The sequence below is a fragment of the Chelon labrosus genome, assembly GCF_963514085.1.
Source record: "Chelon labrosus genome assembly, chromosome: 19".
Taxonomy (NCBI): domain Eukaryota; kingdom Metazoa; phylum Chordata; class Actinopteri; order Mugiliformes; family Mugilidae; genus Chelon; species Chelon labrosus.
Window position 1 is genome coordinate 19,937,864 of NC_140352.1, and position 24,997 is coordinate 19,962,860.

The 24,997-nt window shown below is 42.9% G+C and overlaps 1 protein-coding gene across 2 annotated transcripts in view; it reads left to right on the forward strand.

Moving 5' to 3' along the window:
• Positions 1-455: 455 nt before the first annotated feature.
• rab11fip3 (RAB11 family interacting protein 3 (class II)) overlaps positions 456-24,997 on the forward strand; it is a 28,286-nt gene continuing 3,744 nt past the window's right edge. The window contains exons 1-12 of one of the 2 annotated variants that reach the window (XM_084567186.1): positions 456-3,366; positions 9,997-10,090; positions 12,999-13,075; positions 15,529-15,701; positions 18,965-19,165; positions 21,422-21,559; positions 22,616-22,651; positions 22,774-22,867; positions 23,052-23,296; positions 23,579-23,660; positions 23,772-23,909; positions 24,809-24,964. In XM_084567186.1, the coding sequence (XP_084423312.1) occupies positions 1,714-3,366; positions 9,997-10,090; positions 12,999-13,075; positions 15,529-15,701; positions 18,965-19,165; positions 21,422-21,559; positions 22,616-22,651; positions 22,774-22,867; positions 23,052-23,296; positions 23,579-23,660; positions 23,772-23,909; positions 24,809-24,964 (3,087 nt within the window). In that variant the 5' untranslated portion in view covers positions 456-1,713. The remainder of the gene's footprint in view (positions 3,367-9,996; positions 10,091-12,998; positions 13,076-15,528; positions 15,702-18,964; positions 19,166-21,421; positions 21,560-22,615; positions 22,652-22,773; positions 22,868-23,051; positions 23,297-23,578; positions 23,661-23,771; positions 23,910-24,808; positions 24,965-24,997) is intronic. The other variant, XM_084567187.1, reaches the window with a different exon arrangement.

Genomic DNA, 24,997 nt, shown 5'->3' on the forward strand with positions numbered 1-24,997 from the left:
GGGCGCCAAAACACCACAAGTACAGCATTAGCAATTTATATTAGTTTTCTCGAAATGATAAATCTCGTTTCTCCACGAGCTGTGAAAATAGTATTGTATTTTATTATATGTTATATGGCCTGTTGAGTTATTAAAGCTCAGCGATACAAACCATCTAATAAGTGGTGGGCTCCTAGACAGAGGGAGATACAAACCTAATACCTGTTTTAGTTGAGGGCTCCTCGAGCTGATCCTGAACTTTGACCCACGTGAGAGAAGGGGTGGACATAGTTACAAACACTCAAAACAGTGGGCAGTGTTTGAGAACCATTCGTGTATTTAGCGAAGGCAAATAATAAAGTCCCAGATGCTGTGAAGCCAGTGGTACTGCGGGGTATTTTGTACGCTTGCGTGAAACGTCAGTGGTGTGTGTATGCGGCTGGAGGAGGAGGAGAGGAGGAGGAGGAGGAGGAGGATGGGACACTGCTGATGCTGATGCGAGAGCTTTCGGCGTCTGTGATCAACATCGATGGACTGATTGCCAGATGGCGGAGCTTCTTTAACCTGAGATTTCACACCGTTTCGCTATAGTTCTCGACGGAGGAAACGGTGACGGACGTGTTTTTGAGACGAGAACAGAAGAGGAATTTGAGGTGGAAAGAAGGGTTTCGTCACTCGTCTGTCTGGCCTGTCTTCTGACTGACACAGGTGGATTGGCCGCTGGCATCGAAATGAAGACATAATTCTGGACACCACCGTCAAGGCGACTTTTTCCGCAATTACCCCTAATACCGTGACATAACGAAAATAAGATTCGGATTTCTTTAATTGAGAGGAGGGGGAGAAGCTTAGCTGTTTGGTGTGTTAGCTAATAGGCTAATTTCGCTAGCTAGTCAGTTAGCAGCTTCCCCGGCCAATGGAACGAGAGAAGTGGGATGCTCGAAGGAGGAGTTAGCTGTTAGCTTAAATTCACTTGAGGACAGACGGCGACAGGCGACACATGTGGTAACCCGCTTCATAATGAGACGATTAACATTAACGTTATAGTCCGGGGTTGATTCAGCAACTGTGGTCACGTCGTTGCCTCGCTTGACTCTCGGCACCTCGGCAAATTAGCTCGCCGTGGATAAGATGAGATAATCGGCTAAGGGAGCTAATGTTGACAAACACTCGTGACTTATCGCGTTAATTCGTAACGTCATTGTGTGAAAGGGGGCTCGTGGCTGAGTTTGTGTCAGTTGAGGTCTGAGACGTTTGTGTCGGCGATTTAGCAGCGTCCTGGTCGAAGTGAAGCATCTTGACGGTGGATGTACAGGAGCTGGGACGTTTGACAACAACCAGGAGTGGACCTGCCATGAGAGGAAGGGGCGAAGTGAGTCAGAGCACCCTCACATCGGTTCGATATTCAGCCAGGCTTAGTCATTGGCATTGTTTCTGAATTTAGGTACCGTTGTTGTCGAGATTTGGATGGCAGCCACTAGAGTACAAACTGTTAAACCGTTCCTCATCACTGTTTTACTGTTAAATGTATAAAAAAGGTCTAAATATATGTCAGCAGCTTTGAAATGTTAAACATAAACGATGCTTCTAGGGACAGACTTATTTCAAGATTCAAATAAGGATGAATATAAGAAAGCATGGCATTAAAATTGAAGAGCTGGATCCTGACGACAGCAGTGAGATAAAACATCACCAGCTTTCTAAAGTTTGTGGAGGTGAATATAGCCAGCGTTAATGGAATCGACCGTCCTGTCTGCCCCTTTGGGGCACACACAGTGGGAGCCAGAACAGCCATTTCCTCTGGGATTTGAAACGCAGGATTCGGACAATGGAGGTGTGCCCTGTCAAAACAAGACTGGTCACACAGGTTTGGATTCCAGAAATGGTGATCAGGATCAAACATCCCAAATAAGAGATGGAGAAACTCTTTTTGTAGAGAAGACGGCACAGTTGGACAACCTTATAAACATCTCTGATTTTTCTTGTGGAGATTTACAATTTGAAGGAGATAACTTTACTAATTCCCACTTTTCTAGCAATGGTACTCATATAGAGGAATTGTGTGACAAAGAAAAAACTGAGGTACTTGATGAAATCAGTGACTGCACTTTGTCGTGGCTGTTTTCTCCCGACTTTACTGATGTGACTGGGAAAAACTCTGCTTACAAGGAGCTGACTCTTACACAGGATTTCCCTCTTGAGGGATCAAATGGCCTCAATAGTGAGGCTGAGCTAATAAACCTCAGTGTGTCGTCCTCTCAAGGGAAAGTTTCTGAGAGGAATTCTGAGACTGACGCAGGGGACCCATTTTTGTTAGTAGATCTCTTCTCAAGTGAACAATGTCTCACCCAAGAGTCTTCAGGTGAGTTGAACCCACAGGGTGTCAGTGAGGAGCTGGTAGACCTGTCACGAGACGAGCAGGCGGGTCATCCGCCTTTACAGGGCAGGGAGACTTTGTCACCTGAAACTGGAGACAAAGGTTTATTCCCTGATCAAGTGACTGACCTGCCTGTAACTGGTAGCTCAACCCTGCAAGGTTTACCTGAGAACTGCCTCCCGCATAACCACATCAGCACGTCACTGGAGTGTTTTGAAGGATCTGTGCCTTTGTTGGATTTAGAGGTTCCCGATTTTGACAGCAGTCTTAGCCTGTGTCCTGTCAGTCCTGCCTCTGTTATTTGTACAGATACGCCGTTAGATGTATCAACAGAGGAGTCAGAGGCAGTACACGCAGAAGTGGCTGTAATTAGAAATTTTCCTTCAGAGGAACAAGGTGAGAATGACTCACTCGCTCTGGGATTGTCAGATGAACCTCCATCGCTGACGCTGCCCCTGGCTGAAGATGCCTTCATCCATGGTGATTTCACCACTGAGAGTAACTCCGTGGAGATTGCATCTAAGGATCTGATGGAAAACGATTTTTTGTCAGAAGCCAAAAATCAGGAGAATACGGCAATGGCTTTGGATTTGTGTTTGACTGTTGAGGAGGTCCACGAGGACGAATCTTGGGACTTGAAACCACAGGAGGGCGTACAGAATGCCACTGTCCCCTGTCAACCAGCTGAGCGGCAGGAAGATGAGAGGCTGACAGATGCTAACCAGCTTGAGGTTTCAGACTGTCACGAAGTACCTCCTTTTGATTTTTCAGTCCAGGACTTAAACACTTCATCTCCTCAGTCTGGATGGACTAGTGATCAAGCTGTGGAGACAATTTCGCTCTCTAAGATGGTGGTAGATGACTCACTGCCAGTGGTCTCAGCTGTGAACACCAGGGAGGAAGATGTCTCCCCACTGAAAGCTGTGTTCGATGCCTTAGACCAAGATGGAGATGGCTTCGTTCGTATTGAGGAGTTTATGGAGTTTGCTGCCGCCTACGGGGCTGATCAGGTGAGATGTCTGGCCTTTCTTTGCTTTTCCCTGTTTTGAGCCGGCACCTGCTGTTTAATGTATGTTGGACGAAATTCCATGTAAAACAAGATACGGCTCCATACACATAAATGATTTATCATTGATTTTCTGCAGGACTTTAGAGGGCTTGCAGCAAAAAGCCAGTGTTATTCAATCAAGATCCATCTGCTGAAGCCTAAAATATTCCAACATATATTAGTACAGTTGGTATATGTGTGTGTCATTTCTAAAATCAGGTTGCCCTAACACATATCGAAGTAGTAACTTAGTAACCCTGCTTGGGTGTCTGTGTTTTTCCTAGCAGTTCCCAACATTCAGTGTAATACATGACGCTAATAGTACAGCATATGATTAATACCATGCCTGGATTAGTTTGTCATTTATGTTTGGTCGGGGTTCAAAAGCTAGGATTTGGGTAACCATCCAGTCTGTCAAGCATATTGTCTGTAATGAGTTCTGTCAGGCTTGAAACTCCTCCATATGTCAAATGACAAAGTCTCATCTCTCCATGTGCGCATCCCGTGGTTTGGGGATTATCTCTTGTGGTTTGGCTGGTGCAGGTCACTCCTCCCATGACCCTCACCCATTTTCTGTATTTTCCCCTTTGCACCAGGCCTTTAACTTTATTCCCTAACATTTAGGAATAAAGGGAGGACACAAGAAACAGCTGGTAAAATTCAAAATCCGTTGAACTTTAAAGTTTTGAGTAATATACAGCATATTTACATGTTTGTGTTTTCTTAAACTGAAAGTAAAATTTTGAGCATAGAAATCTGACGGAGTTGGAAGTTACTTCAGTTTCTGTTCCTGTCTTAAATGCTGGTTGGTTTACAAGAATCGGACTGAGTTCCTGTCAGGTTTGCATATAACAGTGAAAGGACAGATGTAAATGGTCTGAGAACAGACACGAGCCCGACAGCATGCTTCAAAGGCGCATGAGTTAAAATGAAATATGACGTCAATATATTTTTTTTAACGATTCAGACTACAGGATATAGAAAGATTTATCACACCGGGGCTGAAGATGGGCGTCAGGCACGACACTTTTTTTTTTTTTTTTCGTGTATAATGCATCATAGTTAACATCTCGTGCCATAACTTCGACGCCTCTTCATGTCCTGGCGTCAGGACTAGCCCGAGAGAATATTTTTTTCTTTCATTGTGTGACACCTCCCACAACATGTCTGTGTTGTGGGAGAGGCGCAGGCAAATATTTAATATTCTAAACACTTTCAGACTAATTTTACACTCGCGTATATACTTTTTATATTCATACTAACAGGGCCTTTGGGTGAGCATGGGTACTGGTCCACGCACAGAGTGTGATGCTCACTGACTAATACTTTTTAATCCCTTCTCTCCCAGTTCAAAGCTCTTCTGTTGCCCCTGATCTGTCCCGTGTCTAGCCATAGGTATCTGCAGTTTCCCAGGCAGGCAATGAAGGATTAAGAGTAAAATGTATTTTCCTGAGTCAGAGGGACTTCATGGTTTGGGTGTTGACCACAAAATGCCCGTGGCCTTGTTCTGATGGACGTAGGACCAGAGCTTTTGTCATCTTAGTTTAATGTAAATCAGTTCCACCTGTTGATATGCTAGCGAGTTCTAAAGGTTACACATTTACATGACACCGGGAGTGAATTTTTATTTCATAGGTGTGGTTTGTTTTACTGTTATTCTATACTCATTGGTTTCTGGGAGAATTTTCCAACTGCACATTATTTCCAGCAATTTCTTTTGGGTTTTGGGAAGGTTTTCCTTGGAGTGCTTACCAGATTGTGCAGATTGATTACGTGTGCTTCTTTCTTTGTGTAAGCTGATGGATATCTGGTTTCCAAGTGCTGCATGAGCTAATACGTGCCCTCACAGAAGCCTCTGCTCAGATTTCTGTCCTTTCATGATCCGAAGGCGTGTTTGCCTTCAGTAACTATTTTTTTCATTTACAGTAAGTAAGGCGGCGGCACACAGGCTTATCCTCAGAATTTGTGGAATGTCTTGTAATGCAAGTAGCCTCTCAGTGGATTTGGCATTCATTAGCTGTACACAAGGATCACTGGGAAAGTCAGGTCTCATCTACAGTAACAAGGCTAAAATACACACACACTCTGCTGGAAGTACCAAGTGGTTCATTGCTCTCATATCAGTTAGGAATACAGATGAATGTACTTTTCATATTTGAATAAGCATTGCCCTGATATGCCCCTGTAATTCAGTCATCTGGAGATAAAAGCAGTTTGAATAACCTCCACGCCTGAGCGACTCGATTGCCGAAATTATACTGTGGGTCATGGTGGCGACATTATACCATGCGGTTGAGAAAACAACAGGACAAGAAGTTATGCTTATGCTTAAAGACATCCATAAATAACACTGGTTAAAAATGTACAGTTAAAATTGCCCATAGGGATGTAAGCCAAATGGAAGTGGGGTTAAGGGAAAGCTCACCCTGTCACACTGTTTTTATTTATATATGAGTGTGATAAACAGCATTTGGTTCAGTTTGTTTCCTTTTAGTTGATTTTCTTGGCCTTTTTCAGCAAGCATGCAGTAGGAATTTGTATTTGTGTTTACGTTGTTATAGTTTGGGGCAACAAGCAAGATTTGCATGTGTCACAGGTATCACCCTGTACCTCCCCGCAACCTGTCAGAGACAGCAGGAAGGTATTCATGTTCAGCTGACGCTTGTATGCTAAGCATGCAAATGCTTTCTCCAGAACTATTCCAGGATATGATAGTGACCATGTCACACGCGCACACAAATGCTGTATTGTGTTTGTAGTTTGAATATTATCATATAATGTGTAATCTTGAAATAGAGGACAAAACACTGCTTACATGTTGCTCTGCTGGGGAAACAAGGCGCACACTTGCCAATATGAATTAAGTTAATGTTCCAGTGAAGTCCAATGTCTTTCTATTAAATTATATCGATTTCAAGTGCTGGATTACGGTTCCTCTTTTTCCACTCAAGCATATTTCTCAGGGGAACACTTGAGATAAGTTTGATTTGTAGTCTCTGCTGTAGATGTTAAGTTATTGTCATAAAACCATCTCATTTATGGCAGTAAATTGTATCTCTGAACATTGTTGGGAACATCGTGACCAATAAATGCTGACCTCCCGTGTCTTCACTAGATTAGTCTTCAGTGGTGAAATGGCCTCCAGATACGCATCCGATCTGTGAATTCAGCTATTGCAGAGATCGTTCTAACCACCGCTCAGTCTGATTTTGACCCCGATTCTGCACAAAAGCCGCACTGAACTGCATTGTGGTGGCGTCTCCCTTGTGATTTGACACTACCAACCCTACTTTAGCCAGCCTCCCTCCCCGCACCCGCTTCTTTTATGCACTGCCCCTCTAATCCACAATGGAATGTCCCATGCCCCGAAACGTCCCCTCTCTTGAGTTCACTTTTGTGTGCATGTGTGTTAACGTTTTATTTGCAAAGATTTTTCATCCTTTTATTTATTTTTTTTTTTAGATCATCTTTTGCCAACCCCTCTAGGCTTATGATTATGGTTATCTGACCTTTGTTTAGAAACTGTTGTGAAATCCCCTTTCGGAAAGACTCTCACCAAAGGGTATTCTTCTCCACGGGGTTATGCACAACAGTGGTCTGCGTGGAGGCGCTCAGGCGTGCCCCGGGACTGATTAGACACAAATAGAGGAAACAGAAAAACCACAGTGCCTTTACTGCTCCGCCAGGCAGTGAAACTGACAGTTGCGTTTGAGTTTAGTCTCTTTTTGTCTCTCATTGCTCCGTTTGTAAAGTGGAAGCCTGATATTGGTAGTACAAAATGCAGTATGAATGGTAATACTGTGAATAACATGTTTAAATATAAAGGAAAATGTCAATAAATTAAGTTAAAAGACACAGTGAAGTGTTTAAACCTTTAAATGGGTTTAAGGAGTCATTTTAAGGACTGCAAACAAACTCTGTACTTGTAGAGCAATAAACATGCGGGAACACAATAGATGCAGTCAGCTGGTCAAATAAAGAGTACACAGTAACAGTCAAAACAAGAACAAGTACATAAATTACTGCTCCGCAACAAGACACAGTGATCCCAACGATGTGTGTAAAGTAAATCTTAAGCAGGATAGACTGGTCTTGAGTAATTTGTTTGGATCGGGACCGTTTAAAAGCGTCGGCGAGTCTTTTCCGTGATGTTGCTGGACTGAAATCAAACTCACCTTTTAGTTTTTAGGTTAGACCTAGGAATAGCCACAGCTTCTGCTCACAAGACCTGAGGGGCCTGGCACTGCTTGACAAACCCAGATGTAGGCCATGGACAGTTTCCACAATATAGTAGCTTAAAATTGCTCTGCTACCCAGCCTGTTCAGTGGTGAATTATTATAGTATAATCACCTAGTGTTTTACAGCAGAAACATTAACTAATACTAATGCTGTGCTTATTATAACAGACATGAAAAACGTCATTTGAACCAGGACAGATGCTGAAAATTTCCCAGTCACACCTCAGGTTTCTCACCTCACCCAGTGTGAGGTGGTTCTGAATAGCGACATGGAACTAAATTATTTCCTGTGAACCGCGATGCTGCATTGAGAGATGGAAAACTAACGGCTGCATTCAAACACCTTCCACTGAACTCACAGACATCTCCTCACGAGTTCAACACTTGGGAGGGGGAAAAAAAACAGTTTTCTCTAATGCCCTTTCAGCCTATAAATACAGCAAATCTACCATAGCACTCACTAAAATTAACATTATACTGTTAACCACCATTCAGTAAGGCCAGTCGCTCCCCTTCTCTCACTAAGTACAGCTGGATTTAATTCACCAAACCAGCCTTCTCAGCCTCTTGAGTCAGAGCTCAGCGTTGCTAAGCAGATCAACTTGTTTTTATGTGTAACTGATATTAAAAAAAAGAGAGAGAGAGAAGCCACACACAGAATCAGTCTCAGTAAAATGGCCTTGTTCACATTTTGTGTTTACTTTCTCAAGGAATAAGTGAGCACAAACCACAGAAACCTCACACGCCATACTCTCATGCTCCCTCCCACCTAGAGTCATTCTGTCCGTTATGTATAAGCCTGAAAGTATACAGCAATCATGGGTTAGTGCAATTTTGCGATGGATGACATTTGACTTTTTTAGAACCACTTTTTTTTAGCTTATTATTAGTTTGAGTAGATTTTGATTGCTCGTTGCCACAGATAATTTTGCGGTTAGACGCTCACGTCTAGGTCCCATCTTTTGGAAGTTTCAGTCCAAAGGAACTCAAAAAACAAAATGTTTCCTTCACACCACTGGGTGTCTGCTTTTCCAACACAGTCCAAAGACCGGTGAACTTTAGGCAAATTAGACCACTGACATAAAAGAGACGATGTATTAGGCAGTAGAGTAGGTCGCAGTTTTGCAGAAGTCTGAAAGAACGACAGGCATCAGTGGAACTGACTGGAGACAGTCATTGATTCATTGGTGGAATAGAGACTTCCAGTATTGGAAAGTACATTCAAAATGATGGAAATTCTGGACTTAATGTAATCATGCTGATTTGATTAGCTACTGTTGGACACAATTCTGCGTGTGTACTCAACCAATCAAAAATGTTTAGCACGGCGCCTTGTCCCCCAGAGTAGTCCTGTACTTTTGAAATGTTCTACCTGTGCTACCACCTGAACAGGGACTTTTTGAACGAACTTAATTTATTCCGTGGTCCCTGCAGTGGAAACGCACCGAGTAGCTTAGCCCCTGGGGAAAGTTCTGTGTTGGAAACGTGGCTGCTGTGGCGATGTGCCAATAAATCCTCTCAGTACAGATCAGGTTTCACATACATTTAGAAAGTATAACTAAACAAAATGGTCATCCAAAGTCCACTGTTGTTTTTTTCCACTCTGTGGTTCTGTCATTACTGAAGCACACATCCTGAAGTTGCCAGGCTACCGTCTGTGGGGACATAGAGTATGTAGGTGCACTTACATAACCCAGAAGCAGAGTTTATGTCGGCAAATCCGTGAATTGGTTCATATCATGAAACTAAAACGCAATCACAGCTGTGTTTTGTAAGAATATCACTCTTATTTGTTCAAAACATTTGTTTTACTTAAAAAAAAAAAAAAAAAAAAACCTGATGTGCATAGCAGAACCCTTTGTCTTTAACTGTTAGGCTTTCAGCAGCATTTTTCTTTTTTCCATTTGATAAGTTTAAGACACTGTAAAGTCCTTATAAACTGACTATTGCCCATATTCCAGTACAGTCAAACACTTGACATCAGCAAGTTGATCTTTTTTTGTGGCGGTCAGAAGTGTTTTATTGGTGACTTTCTGCCACTGTAATCACATAATTCTGCCGTCAAACTGTCATGCGAGTGAGCAGGTTCCTGCTAGTTTTATGTAGCCCATGTGCAGATAAAATACTGCTCTGTTGATCTGCTTGCATTGCGCTTTTCCATTAAAGTCAGTATGTGAACATTGCAGCTAAGTCATCTGCCCCCGTTGTGGAAAACTTCCCTTTACATAATTTATTACATCATCTCAAAGCATCTAGGCAGAACAAATGTTCGCTCTATGGGAGATGTGTTTTTTTTTTTCCCTTGTTGCTATGGTGATGTTGGTTTAAAAGGTTGTTTGGTTATTTCTTTCAGGTGAAGGATCTGACCAAGTTTTTGGATCCTAGCGGCCTCGGAGTCATAAGCTTTGAAGACTTCCACCGTGGAATCTCTGCAATTAGCAATGGAGGTGAGTCAACACACACACACACACACACTTCTACTTTTATTGTTTTCCCTGCAAGATCTTTTCCCGTGGACTCGGTTAGCTGTGAGACTAGAGGTTCTACATGCAGTGATTTATGAAACCCGCCTACTGAAATTATTCTGACATCAAATGGCTCACTTTTGATTTATGTAAATACACTAAGCTCTTATTAGCTTGTAGTTGTGTGTACTAGTGGTTTTATTGTCACTTTATCTGCCTGACCCATATTTATGTGAGCATGCACATGGACAGCTTTAGTTTCCAGTACCTATCTCTATCGCTTCACATTACCCATGGTGCCAGAAATCGCTGTCATGTTCACATCTGTCTCTAAGCTGATCTGAGGGCTTCTTAAAGGAAGGGATAAAAGACTGGCCCAAATGCTTTGTAACTGGACTGAAAATAATATTCTTTAACCATTTTGATGCCCTCCTGGTCCACTTTTAAGAACTATTGCACACCCTCATTTATTGATTTCAAAGGTTGCTGATTGCGTGGGCTGATATACATTTAACCCCATTTAAATGTTCAGTTAACTTTTAGTTTGAGCTATTTTCTGTTGTCATGTGGAGTGGACATGATAGATGTAGGTACACCAAAGGGACATTATTTCCTATACACTACTGTACGTGGGTTGGTGATGTCACTGTGAAACAGTGTAAATTTTGCCTCAATCCGCCCAGGCTATTGATTTGTAAAACTCTTTCCCAAGGCTTTCTGGGTTGCTCAGCTCTGGTTACTCAGACCATTAATAAGTCATTAACTGGAAAGCATGAGATGCACAGACACATGGTCTGATTGGCGAGGTTTCAGAGCGGGAGTAGCCGAGAGATGAGGTTTGGGCAGAGAGTCCTATTCACCTTAATTATTTACTGTCCTCTCTGTCCTCTCCTCTCTGTTTCTCTCTTAGTTTTCTCCCTCTAGTCATTGCTGTAGTTGCCATGTTACGTGTGTTGTATGTCAGATTGAAAGCACAGACGTGCATGATGCATTGCCACATATTGACACATTTGTCAAACAAGCTGTCTGAAATTTCCAAAAAGACTAGCTCACAACCACTCTGTTGTGGTTTGTTTTGTTTTGGCTTGGCCATATATCGTATAACAAAGATGTCATTGGTGCCACTGATCATTGTCCCGTGTTCCTGTTACTCACCGTCCTATCTTCATGCGTCTCTCTAGTATTTTTTTTCTGTGACAACCCATCTAATAGATGAATCAGATTTTTCCTTCTGGAACACAGATTCTCATTAGTGTGCGAAGATGAGACACTTGCGCTAGTTTCCCAAGTGGCTCGCACACTGCTGACAGATTTCCAGTATACCTGTCAATTTCCAGCCAAACAACTGATTCTTGGACCCTTTAGATCCATGTCGTGTTCTCTACCCCCACTGCTCCCATCCCTGTTGTGAACGGAGGCCGAAACCTGCTCATCCAGCTCCCAGCCCGTGGTTTAGTTTCAGTATAAACCTCACTGCACTCCGCCTTCTTATTTTAAATTGCATATCTGTAACACTGAAAAGGGTGCCTTTTAATAAATACATCCCTCCAGGCTGCGGAAATACCTTTTGCCCCATATTGGATATGGCGTGTCTGGAACAACAAAACTATGTGTCCTCTGACATTATGCCAAGAGACTGCAGGTGTGCTGCTCAGCTAAAGCCAGCTTCTCTGGTACGGTCCCATTCGTTGTAGACTTCACTTTAATAGGCCTAGAGTGTGTATGGGACTCAAAGAGCAAAGGGTTACATAAGACCCAGGGGCACAAAAACCCTTGGGTCTGCTGGCAGGACACTGTTTGTGTTCTGTTCTCTCGGTAGGGTGCTATTCACTGCTCTGTTGACTAGATACAGGAGCCGCAGTGGCTGATGGGGGCTGTTGTTGACTCGTCTCAGATTACACTTTTGGTCTGCAGGTTCTTTCAGCTGAGCCCTTTAATGACAGCTGTAAGTGGGATATGGGCTGCTTATTGTCTCTTTTTATTGTTTTATTTTTCCCAATACTTGTATTGCTCGACAGCGTATAGCTCATGAAATATGAGTGTCAGAGTTACATAATGTTTGCTGTCACATCACATTCAGATTGCTGACTGTAAATATGCCAAAGTAGGGCAGCTAGGGCACAAACTCTTAAATGTGCTGATTGCAGTTAAGTACACTAGTAGAGGGCAAAATGTTGGTTAAATGGATAACCACAGCTGCTGCTTTTATTAATTTGCCAAATACAATTTAATACCTATTCTAAACTTAAATAATATAATTCTAAACAAAAAAAAAATCAATTCCCAGAATGTCCTGGTACTTAGTTTTTTAAACTGCAGTTGAAAAAAATGCATTTTTTAGATGGATAAGCACTTCTGTAATTAAGTCTGAGATTATTTCTACTGACTTTAGAGGCCCAGCAGTTTTCAGTAGGTACCCAGAGTCAGCTTAGTCATATCACTGATCTCTGTGGAAGACATTCAAGTAGACATTTTAATAAAAGGAAACTAGGGCAGGGATAAAGTAATATCCACGACTGCTGTCTATTAGCAGAAAAATAATAACAAGCTCCTGGAATTTAATTGCATGATGTGTACTTGTATGTGTAGTGCATTTAAAGTATTGACTAATGATTATATTCTGATGTGGATGTGTAAGAATATGCACACTTTTATGGCGTACAGTAATTCTGCTACTGTACATTTTGGTTAAATATTTCCCCACTGTCTTTTGTAGTGTCATGTAGCTGCTGAAGAATTCTCTCTCTGTTCTTTCTGTACAATAGCTGTCTGTTTGCACATGGACGTTGGTACTATACACACCGGTCTTGTGTTTGTTGAGCCTCCGACGCTGTTTGACTTTGTTTACTGTGCACACATTAAACCTGTCTTCTTCCTCTCATATCTGCAGGCCCAGAGCCACAGCTCTACAATGTAAACTACAGTCCAGGGGATGGAGCTGTGGGCTGTCCAGAGGAGTACGATGAGGTGAGGCCCCAGACAAGAGGCTTAAGCTCTCTCTAGTGTGTGTATGTGGTCCAGTTGTTGTGCCTTTCGGCTCCCATTGGTGCACACAGCAGCCCGGTGTGAAGGCCACAGCCTGAACTCCCCGTGCACTCTCCCTCTTCCCACTGAGTTTCAGCGAGTGGCTTGCAGAGCTATCATTACCACTCTGTGAATTCTCCTCAGACTGAACACCCTGGTTTGGCTGACACCAAATAGCATCTGGCAGGCGAGGCTTTTGAGTATTCTTTGACAAATATTGAATTAGCTGGAATGTGCAACAGTTTTTACTTGTGTCTCTGTGTTAGTGTGTGTGTGTAGACTTGTGTTTTTACAGTTGTGGTTTGGCATATCTGGAATTCCTGTCTCTTCTTCTGCACGAAACTTGTATATTTAACCATCATTTTTGCTGGCCTCTGCGAAATTGAAAGGTTCATGCTATTGTGTGCCCTTCAAGCTTTGCTGCACCGTGACTGTTGTTTTAGTGGCTTCACATTGCGTACTGTCGGCACCCCCTCTTGGTGGGGTTTAGAAGTGCAGGTCCATGTACTAGACAAATGTAATCCCTCCACTGCAGTCCCATTAGTCCCTGCCTGCATGAGTTCGTAATTGAATGATTAAATCCGACATCTTTCTGAAATACTTTTATAGAAAAATATTGCATCCCTGTGTACCTGGTGACAACCTCATTAGAGGTTATTTGACACAAAATAGATGCAGTTTACAGTAGTGAAAAATTCACTTAAAGAATGAGGAAAGACTAAAATATAACGAAATATGTATGAAATATTAGAAGTGAATCTGATCTACTCTGTGTGTGCGATATACCCAGTTATTTATAAGGTATTTTCTTCATGAAATATTCCAGCCGCTGTGGTTGCTGTTTACTGGAATGTAGAAGAAGAATTTTTTTTTCAAGGGAAGTTTGTGCATGTTTGAAGTGGACGCCACACCTGTGTTCATGGCCTTGTTTTTTCCTCGAGTTTCTGGCAGAAAGAGGTTCCTCTCTCAATGGCTGTGTTGTTCTCTCCCTGTTTGCTTTCAAAACAAGCAAGGTGAGACTGTACAGCTGAGGCCTGGCATAAGGGAAATGGAACGCCCCATCCTCCACATTTTTTCATTTGTTGAATATTTTCTGCCGTTGCCAACTTTAACATTTCAGTCTCAAGTTATGACTCTTGGGAGTAATAGCGGCATTTCCACATGTGCCGAAGCGTTGGCACTGTGTTAAAGCTTTAACACCATGTTCATTTTCTGTTAGCACACAGTCGGGCAGCTGAGGCAGGTTGTTGTGATGTATAGTCCTCATTGTCCACTGTGCAGCTCTAGGCATGGAGAACATGACTTAATGATTTATCCTGTCACACTGGGTCAGGAAGTGAAGCTCCCAGGAGCCAGAAAACATTTAACAGTCATTCATCCGAACGTGTGCTGCTTTCACTCTGCGCGAAAAGGTGGTAGTCGTTGATTTAGCGTCACAGCTGACTTCTGTTGCTCTTTGGACTTTGTCTCCACCCCTCTGACCACCCAGTGGAGCTGAACGAGGTGTAACAGTATTTTTTTCCAACACACTCTCCCTTTCACTCCCTATGAGAGTGAAGGTGAGCGAGCATTACTAGGAGCTATTCGTGGGCTCTCGTGGCAGGTCGGCTTTCCTGTCACTGAGTTCTACAGAACAAATGGTTTTGGGCATGGTTGTTACTCCTCTGGGCCTCAGTTCTCCTGACACTTCGTGTAGACTGGTACGTTTCTGCTTTACTTCTCAGTCAGCTGTATGACCTACATTGTTGCTTTACTGCTCTGATACCTGATATCGTGTTTATAGTTTCTGATGTTTTCAACTGTCCCCTTTTTGGCATGCAGCCGTATTCAGCATTTGGTATTTGTTGTTTGGAAATCCGCACGCTTGCTCATTTTGTTTGTACTTGTTGCTTAGAGGTGTCGGTGCAGCAGGTTCTGCTTGGTACTGCCATCTGAAACACAGCAGACTGTCTCTGAAATCTGTTTATGCTCTAGGATTTGTTGTTGTCTGAAATGGTGTCGCTGCCTACTGGCTAGACTTGAAGATTCAAAATAGATAGATCTCTGAAATGGTACTCTTTGATCAACCTGTAGGTTTGTTGTGTGCTGCTTGCCAAAAATAAATAATTCTTAACACACCTGATGAGATTAAAATGATGTACACATTGTTTAAAATGAAGCAAATAATTCTCCTGTCTCATTTGTATTTATAATGATGGTAAGAGTGAAATGGAGCAGTGTGCCCTTTTAGAACTTTGATTTGGATTACACCAATTAAAGATACACGCTATATATTCGCACATATAATATCTATCCATGTATAGGCCCGGTTGAAACATTTGTAAATATATAAAAATATCCTGTTTGATCAGCATGCTGGCAATGTTGTTGATGTTGTTCTGTTTCCGTCACTGCAGCAAAATGAGGTGACGGACAGCGCGTACCTGGGCTCTGAGAGCACTTACAGTGAGTGTGAGACCTTCACTGATGAGGACACGGGAGCCCTGGTACCACCTGAGATGCACGAGGACGTGGAGACGGATAGCGGCATCGAGGCCGCGCTGCACGACCCTGAAGATGGCAGAAATAGGTTGGTGTAAATTTCCCTTAACCTCTGTATATCGTGTTTGGTCAACACACTTATATGTCCTGGACATAAATACAGCCTCTGCTTTGTGTCTGACGCTGAGGAGGTTGGTTGTGACCCCGAATGACTCATACGTAGAGCATTGACTCTAATCCACCGCTGTTGATAATCGCTGCTGGCTACAGAATTTACTAGTAATGTGTGTTGAACCTCCATCTGAGAGTTTTGCCCTGGAGCTGCCTTGCGCTGACCTTTCAGGCAGATCAGGTGGTTTTACGAGGCTTGCCCGGCCAACACTGGGTCGCTTTGGTTGTATATGGGTCAGCAGACAGGCAGATTAAACCGAGGCAATAGACCGCCACCACTATCTTCATTTAATGCCTTCAATTCCCTTGGACACACCCACGTGGAGGACGTCAGTCATGTTACCCTCCCTCTGTGTTTGCTTTCTTTAACGTTTCCTTAATTTGTTTGTCGAGCTCGTCTCTTTCACAAAACTTCACTTACTGAGTAGGGAAATGTACTGCTGGTGTTTCCTGTACAGCGGAAGAGTGATTCAGAGATAAGCTGGAATCTTTGCAGTGCATAAGCAAAAGAAACCTTGAACACAGAAAGCTTCCCACTTTTCCTTACTCATGGTGGTTTGTGTCCAAGTGCGTTATCATTTTTCCTGACTGGAAAGAGGCTACTCATCTTCTGTAAATTCTCAGCTTATTATAAAAAAGTTAACCCTTCTGGTTTTGCAGGAGTTGGACGACCTGTTGTGTTATTTGGGAAGCTACTGCAATCCATTCGTGATTTTCTCTCTGTGATTTTTATTAATGCTCTTTGGACTTAAGCTCCTCTTGTGTCTTTTGTTAAAGTTTAGTAGAGGTTAGTAAATCTGCCTTCAGTTAATGATCCCCCTCAACATCAGCACTGAAGCAGACAGAACAGTGACTTACTGCCTTTCAGATCTATTGCAAGTGATCTGGAGTGTCTCATGCTTACACACATCCCTCAATCCACGCAAGGTTTCAATCAGTAATATCCTAAATGCATGGCTTGTTTTCAAGGAGTTATTTTTTTCCATGACCCAGTTTGAATTACCATACACAAACATGACTGCACCAGAGCCTTGCTGTTGTTAAAGTTTAAAGGGCAAACACACGAGAGGAAGTGCCGAGCTCTGTGGCTTAATCTGCTGACTGTGTGACCTGTCCGTCCGGCTTGATGACGGATTGGAGTGGTCTGCCTGGCACGCATGTGTTTGGACTTCCCATTCCATGTGTGAGCCTTGAATTCCAGGAAGTGTTGAGTTAGCTCTTTTTTTTTTTTGTTGTTTCCCTCCTTTTCTTTCACAAGGACTAATCTGATTCCCCCCTTCCAGTCACTCATACCGTCTAAGTCTACTGCTGACTGTATGACACTGTGACCTTTATATTCCCTCGTTTTAGATGTGTTTTCCAAAGATTTGAAACTCTTAAAAGGCCGTGTAGTGTCCAGATGTGCAAGTCTGAATGAGAACTATACACACAGGCTCAGTGCTATGAATGTGGCCCAAGGTGCGACTACTGAATACTGTCTTGAAGTCTCTTATTTTACATTTTTGTAATTTTCTAAAATAAAAAAATATATATATAATTTAAAAAAACAATAAAACCGGAAATTATTTTATAGGCAGTCTGTAAAAGGCATTTCTTAACATTTTAGCTGAGCTTCCAAGTTAAAAACTTGTTCATGTTTGCGGATATCCAAGGCTAATTATTGGAATGAACCTAAATGCACTGTATGTAGGCTGCAGCCAAAGACGTATTAAGGATGGGAGTATACGGACTGAACCAGAGATTAACAATCTAACAGGATTAGCCTCCCCCTCCCTTCCCTGTCCTAACCCTGCGTCCCACACACATTTGGCTCTTGGACAGTCAGCAGGACTGTCTGTTGGCCGTTGCTTAGCCTCAAATCTGATTAAGCCACTCACAGTCAACCCTTACCGGTACAGCCTAAAGTCTTTGGGCTGGTGCAGACAATGCAACATACGTTACGTGGCACTGCAGACTGGCGGCTCGATAGCGCCACAGATTGTGCCGTTTTTAGAAGCCCGGGCATTTTTGTTTTCTCCAAGCTGGAGTTGTGGTTTTGTTTTAAATTGGGGTAACCTGTGAAACTTCAGGATTCCACTCTGGTTGTCAGGGGTTTTAACTCCAGTTGCTCCGAGGCTTTCACGCCAGGGCAGTGGAGGGCGGCGTTTAAAGATGCGTTCTCTCTCTTCACCGTCCCTCGACGTGAGGGACCTCAATATGGGGCCAACTAGTAAGAACCAGAATAAAGGGTAAGTGCCTATAAAATTGGCCGTGTTACTATTTAACCAGTTAAGCCTAATGTTTTTCTCTGGACACTATTTCAGCTGAAACTAAATTGTTGCCTCATCAAATGACTCACAAGAGCTTTCAAAATGTCATTTTATGTTTTTATTTGTTTAACCCTTATAGTTTAAATTAAGGTGACATTTTAGCTTTGAATCTAACAACTGTTTGACAGTACTCTTGTAAACAAGCTAAATGAGCTTTGTCATCGTATGCTGAGATTTCCAGCTTTTCTGCTGATGTAGACATCCTCGTCCTGTGTGCTGAAGATGTCTAACATCCCGTAGAACAACAGGAAAAGCCACCTTCCAGCTTTCCTGTTAATGCAGATCAAGGATTTTTGGTCCTGAAACTCTTGCAACTAAAATGTGCAACCAGGACTTCTTGACCCACCAAATAGATTTTTGTTCAGTTGTGTAAGAAAACCAGACAATTGCTGAATGAGAGCCAAAATCACAGAACCTTTCTATAGTCTTAACCCGCATAAAACTCCACGGAGGCTCCGCTCACATGGCTCAGGTGTTGCCATTGTGGTTTTGCATTACCAAGGAGGCACAAGACATGTTGTTTCAGCCAAAGCAGCCTATGGGATTAATGTGAATTAGCAGATTACCTTTGAAGACGAGCAATCGAATTTGTCCTGATCGTCGCTCTTCTAGGGGAAAGATTAATTGTACTTGTTGTGGATTTATAGTGAGATCTAGTTAGTTCTGGGCTTCTGGGCCTTGTTTGTTTTGGCTGAGATTATAGTTCTGTGCCCAATTATACCCTCTTGGATAATTATAGTTGTTAACCTCTCTAAACCTGGCCCGTTTCCTCTCTTTTTTCCTATTTTCGTCTTAGATATGAAGTAAATTTTGCTGCTGCTGTTGTGTACTTGGTCAGTAACACTGTCATCTGTTCGTATGTGCCCCTCAGGTTTTCCCTTAACTCCGATCTCCATAACCACTCCCTGGTGTCGGTCATCGGTGGAGAGGAGGAACACTTTGAGGACTTTGGGGAAAGTAACACTTCAGAGCTGCTGCTGGAGAGCAGAGTTGAAGGGCCGGAGGGAGAGGGTGACTCCTCTCTCACACAGTCCCCTGAGCAGGTCAATGGCTCGTCAATGCTCTCTCCCAGGTACGACATTATCTTCTCCACGCAACCACATCCAGCCTACAACAATAAGGACAAAACAGGGTCAGCCTTTAGCTAATTTAACAAAAACATATTTTGCTTTTTTTGCCCTGAAAGTTGTCTTTTTAATGTAAAGCACACAAGTTTAGTTAACTCACATTAGTATTAATATTTCCACCAGGCTGTGAAATCCCAACTTTCTTTTTATCTTCCTGATAAGAGGTGTGACACTGTCACATTCTCCAGGCCTCCATCTCTTTACATTCCTCAGAAAAAATGTTTGTCTTTCGACAAAGACGCTGAGGTCAAGCCTTGATAAGAGCTGTTGGGAGATGTCCTTCCCACCTCTGTCTGCCTACTTTTCTTTCCAAGGGCAAGATAAGATGGAGTGAAGTTCATTCCATCGGGCTTACTCTCGCTGCTGCGAAGACGATGAAAATGCGGATGTGATGCTAAATACTGTGCTCCGTTTCACTGGCTGGTGTTGATCGGCCCTTACTGGTCTCACTAAATGTTTTTCAGGCTGACTTAAGAGGTGACATCTGTTACAAAGTGTTCTGTGACAGACAGTAAATAAGAAAGCTTTGCCTCTCAGCTGCCGGGACACAGATACACATTATTGCGTTCCATTGTGAGAACAAAAACACACACACATATGTCCACACTAGCTGATTCATCACACCAGTCAGTTTTAAATCTTGTCCCAGCCTTTTCCCATTCATTTTTTTCCCCCTGCCCCTCCTCTTTTTTTTTTTTTTCATCAGAGGCTCTAAGCTGGATAATGCGTAAATCCCACTTGGGCGATATTTCTGTGATTTGGCTTGCCAGGAAGCTCTTAACATTTAACTGTTGCCCATTGACAATGTGGAAATGAGCTGGTGTAACGGATCGGCACTAATAGCACTCTTTCAGTCATCACTGTTGAAGACTTGAAGCTAATTTCTAGTGTTTTGTAGGAGTTGTTATCATTAGAGAAAGGCTGCCTATCATAACTGGAACTACATTTTATATAATTTTATATATATGTATATTATGTCTAATTATGTTTTAGAATTAAAAAGATAGAAGAGCTTAGAAACAGCCACTTGCCATTTAACTGTATAATTAAATACAATTTAGAAGCACCACAAACTACACTCTTCAAAAGGATCAAACTTAGTTTGTGGCTGTTACTTAGCCTAAACCTCTGAACAAAGTGGAGATGTCAAAATAACACAATAAAATTCAATAAAACTACAAACCACTGCCTCCAAAATGAAAACCCACTCAAACCAACAGCTCTCGGTCGTTTTAAAGAAATGCTAATGCTCGCCTGTTAGATTAAAATGAATTTGTTTTCTCTAGTGCACCTAATGAACTGGCAAGTGAGTCTGTATATATTTTTAAAGTGGGAACCTGTATGTGAAACATTATTTTCCGTCCAAGCTGAGGAGAAAGCAGCTTGGTGGCTGAAAAACCATACACACACACACACACACACACTCACACAGAATAAAAAATAAATAAATAACTGCATCCCACAAACTTCACCCACTCGGTGCGAATGCGTCACCGTGTTTTGATTCAATCGCGCTCGTTTTTTTTCCTGCACGTTGCCGAGCTGCCCACACGCCCCCACATGTATCTATCTACATATTACAGCACTTCTAGTACATGTGCGCACACACTGCTGCGTTACTTCTGCTGTCACTGCAGTCGTCGTTTAACAAAGTGTTCCTTCACAATGTCGGAAGAAAACGGCTCAGTGTGACGGTGCATATGGCCGTCAGTCTGTCCTGTAACGCAGCCTTTCTGCCTACGTAAAGGGGAACATGTGCCAGTTTGTTGCGTAACTCCAACCTGACTCTCCCTGAATGGCCGGTAGAGGTGATTAGAGAGGGCAGACAAAGAAATAAACTGTTTGTTACATTTAGATGTAAGTAACGTGATACTAACCATTCTGTAGGTGTTCATAGGAAAGGTTAAATACACAACAGTGCTTGGCCTCAGTGAGTGAAGAGAGAACAGATCGTTCTTTATCTTAGAAATGTTTTGTTTCTTCACTCTATCCAGAATCACAGCCGCACAGTCTGTTTCACGTCTCTGTCTCACGGTAGCCCTCACACTTAACTCTTTCAAACTCTCCTGTTGATGTCACTGAAAACCTCCCCCCCCCCCCCAGAGGTGTCTTATCCCACCTGAATGCACCCCCCTTTCGTCTCCGTCACTCACCACTTCCTCCTCGTCCTCCTCTTTTTCCTCCCTGTTTCCTCTTTCCAGTGCACCCGCTTCTCTCCCTGACTGCTTTCAGAGCTTCCTCAGGGAGGAGGCGCTGGACTTTTTCTGTAGCCAGTGTCACAAACAAATAAGTCGTCTCGAGGACCTCTCCACCCGCCTCAATTTCCTAGAGATGACTAGGTAACACATCATTCACCACCTCCTCTGGTTGCCAGCTGTGTGAATGTGCTTGCAGTGCCGACTAGATGCAGTATCTCGCATGTCCTCATAATGTGTGCACGCTGTGTTGGAGAAGCGACGGCGTTGGTGTGCGTTGCTGGAATGTACGTGCACGTACATCATGTTGTATTGTGTGGATCGGTTTTTAGCCCATTTTACCTCCCGCTGTTCCCAGTCTTTCTTCACCTGCATGCTTTTTAGCTGAATTTAATGATGGAAAAACTCAGCAGCTACAGTTTAGATGATGGTAGCTAGTTCCTCTTTGATGTTGCCAGCTACACAAATGAGTATTTGTCCTTCATAAATAATGAACGGCATTGAAAGTAAGCTTCATAGTTGCATTTTAAATACTGGGTTCTACTAAGAGTCAAAACCCGTGGGTATCACAGGTGAGTGATGTCTACTTCAGTGTTGTTGATGTTTTTGTTTACTTGTGTTCTTCACGTCATTGCCTTCATGCTTCTTTTGAGTTGCAGCAGACTGCCTCCTGGTAGTCGAGTAAAACTTTTCAAAGAAGCTGCTTTTATCAGAACAGACGTGCTGATCCGGGATTAGAGACCCGTAGCCGTATTACGGAAACTTAGTAATTCTGAAAGCCTATTTGGTCTGTTTTACCAATAGTGTGAAGCTAAGACGTGGCACTGTTTCGAACTGTAATTGTTTTCAGGAAACATTTAAACCTATATTATAGGTTTAATTTAAGTATCTGTCATACGGTTACATGTTAATATGTTACACCAAACTGATCCTGCATCAGCACTTGTTAGATCAATACATGCTGGTGTGTTTGTTTTAGATTGCTGTGGTTTGAATACCTTGTAGCTTTAGTTCCAATAAAAATCCAGCACTTACTAAAGCACGTACTAAAGAGCCTCCTCAACATGCCCTTTCTCTTCTCCTCTCATACTAGAGAGAGGGATGAGGGAGGGGGTGGATAGGAGGAATACCAGGAGACGGTGTCTCTTTCCTCTATCCCTTTCTCTTCCTGACCATTTTTCCTGTTGTTTCCCTATCCAGCGCTGGCAAGAGGCTTTCCAGCAAGAAAGTAGCAAGGTAAGCTAAATAGTATCTCTATTTTCAATAAGCAATGACTCATATTTCTATTATGACTGTAAAAGATTGTGTTTGGAAACAGCAGCGTGTTAAATGTGAACGGGCTCCCTTTTCTCTCACAGACACCTCCTCCAGAACAGCTCAATGACTCTGGACACCATGAGCGACTTGACGCGGGACATCCTGGAGCTGGCTGACAACGACATCACAGACAAGGTGACAAAATAAGCATTAGACATCAAGCTTCTCTCCCTATTTACACCTGTTCACACTTAAAGGAAGGAGGAACTATTCTTATTGGCAGTTAGTCACATAAATACTATTGTCAGTTTATTACAACTGATTACCGAGAACATTTTAGTGTTTTTGCTGACTGCTTTGCTATGAAATGTCCTTCCAGGTGCTTCTCCTCGAGCGCCGAGTGGCGGAGCTGGAGAAGGAGTCTGAGGCATCGGGGGAGCAGCACGCTCGGCTGCGCCAGGAGAACCTGCAGCTGGTGCACCGGGCCAACGCCTTGGAGGAGCAGCTGAAGGAGCAGGAGCTCTACGCCGATGAGCAGCTCCAGGTAGAGAGTCGTCGTCACAAGGAGGCCCTCAACAAGCTGGAGAGAGAGAGGGGGCTGGAGCTGGAAAACATGCAGGCCAGGTGAGGAGACCAGGACAATTTATAGAAACAGTATGTATGTATGTATGTATATGTAAAGATCTGCAACATGATTTATTAAGTCATTGTCTGGGTAGATGTTCTTGTTGCATTTATTTTTTCATTATCATGTAACTGCCATGTTGTTTATTGGAGGAACTGTGGCTCTACACTGCCACCATCTGGCACCGAACTTCCACTGAAAGAGCACCATCTTTCTGTGATATAGCAACTGTCAGTAAAAGTTCTGGTCAAGGTTTTAATGTCCAAGTGTTTGTTTCTCAGGCTGCAGCAGCTGGATGAGGAGAACAGTGAGCTGAGGTCCTGTGTTCCTTGTCTTCGAGCAAATATTGAGAGACTAGAGGAGGTGAGAAAATGTTATCACATCTCCTCTCTCTTTACATGTATCTCACTCATTAGTGTTAGTCTTTTTTTCATCTGTTCTTAACACTTTTTTTTTTTTGGTTGTTGTTTCCAGGAGAAGAGGAAGCTGGAGGATGAGACGGAAGCCATGTCCGACAGACTTGCGGAGGAGACGGAGTCACGCAGGAAGATGGCCGACAAGCTGAGCCACGAGCGTCACCAGAACCAGAAGGAGAAGGAGTGCACTCAGGAGGTGGGGGTGGTTTATCTACGCATGAAACGCTTTTCCTAAAGGAAAAACACACAGTACAGTTTACAGTTAACATACGGACACACCAAACCGACTGTAGCCAGCAGCCAGCAGCCACCATGTTGATGGAAATAACTTTTCAAGGATGAGCTACTATGAGCTTGTACAGAAGTGGCTTCTTGCTAATCAGTTGCTCTACATTTAATCCATTCTTGATGATCATGTCGTTGTGGCAATTTTCATGTATGCTCAGATTAGATAATGATATAAAATGGAAAAAAAGCAGTCTGTGCTCCCTTTAAACCTAGCCCTTTTATTTGTTTTCACCCCTTCCGATTCTCTAAACTAAACAGCCAATCAGAGCGATTTCTCTGACCGGCTCGTTTCGCTGCAAATTCAACATGATGAATTTCGCAATGTGCCGGTGGTCTGGAGGAATTACAACAATACACTGGAAAAAATGAGTGTCACAACAACATGACTGGCTTTATGTTTACATGGATAATAATTCATTATGTGATTACGTGACGGACCCACATTATGAAGGGTGCTGCGCACATCGATTCAGGGTTTGTCTATATTTACAGACATTTGTTTTAGAGGAACGAGAGAAGAGAGAAACAGTTGGATCAAGTGTTCATGTGGTCACTAGGTATTCATATTTTCCTCTTGCAGCGATTATCCCTGGGTTACACCACACCTCTCAGTACAGTTCCTTCTGATTGGTCCAGTCTGAGATGGTCACATGAGGCATTTTTGTTCTGACTGGGCTATTACTCTGATTATTTGACACCATTATATTAGTGTCCATGTAAACTTAGCTGACACTTTCATGTGTCATTACTTTAAGTCTTTTTATTTCACACCTCTGATTATCTGATGCTGCTCTGTTTGTATCACAGCTGATTGAAGACCTGCGCAAGCAGCTCGAACATCTACAGCTGTACAAGTTGGAGGCCGAAGCAAAGAGAGGGCGCACGGCTGCCGCAGGACTGCAGGAGTATCAGACCCGCACCCGTGAAGCCGAGCTGGAGCAGGAGATCAAACGGCTCAAACAGGTAACGATTCTGCTCTCTGCTGCGTTTTTGAGA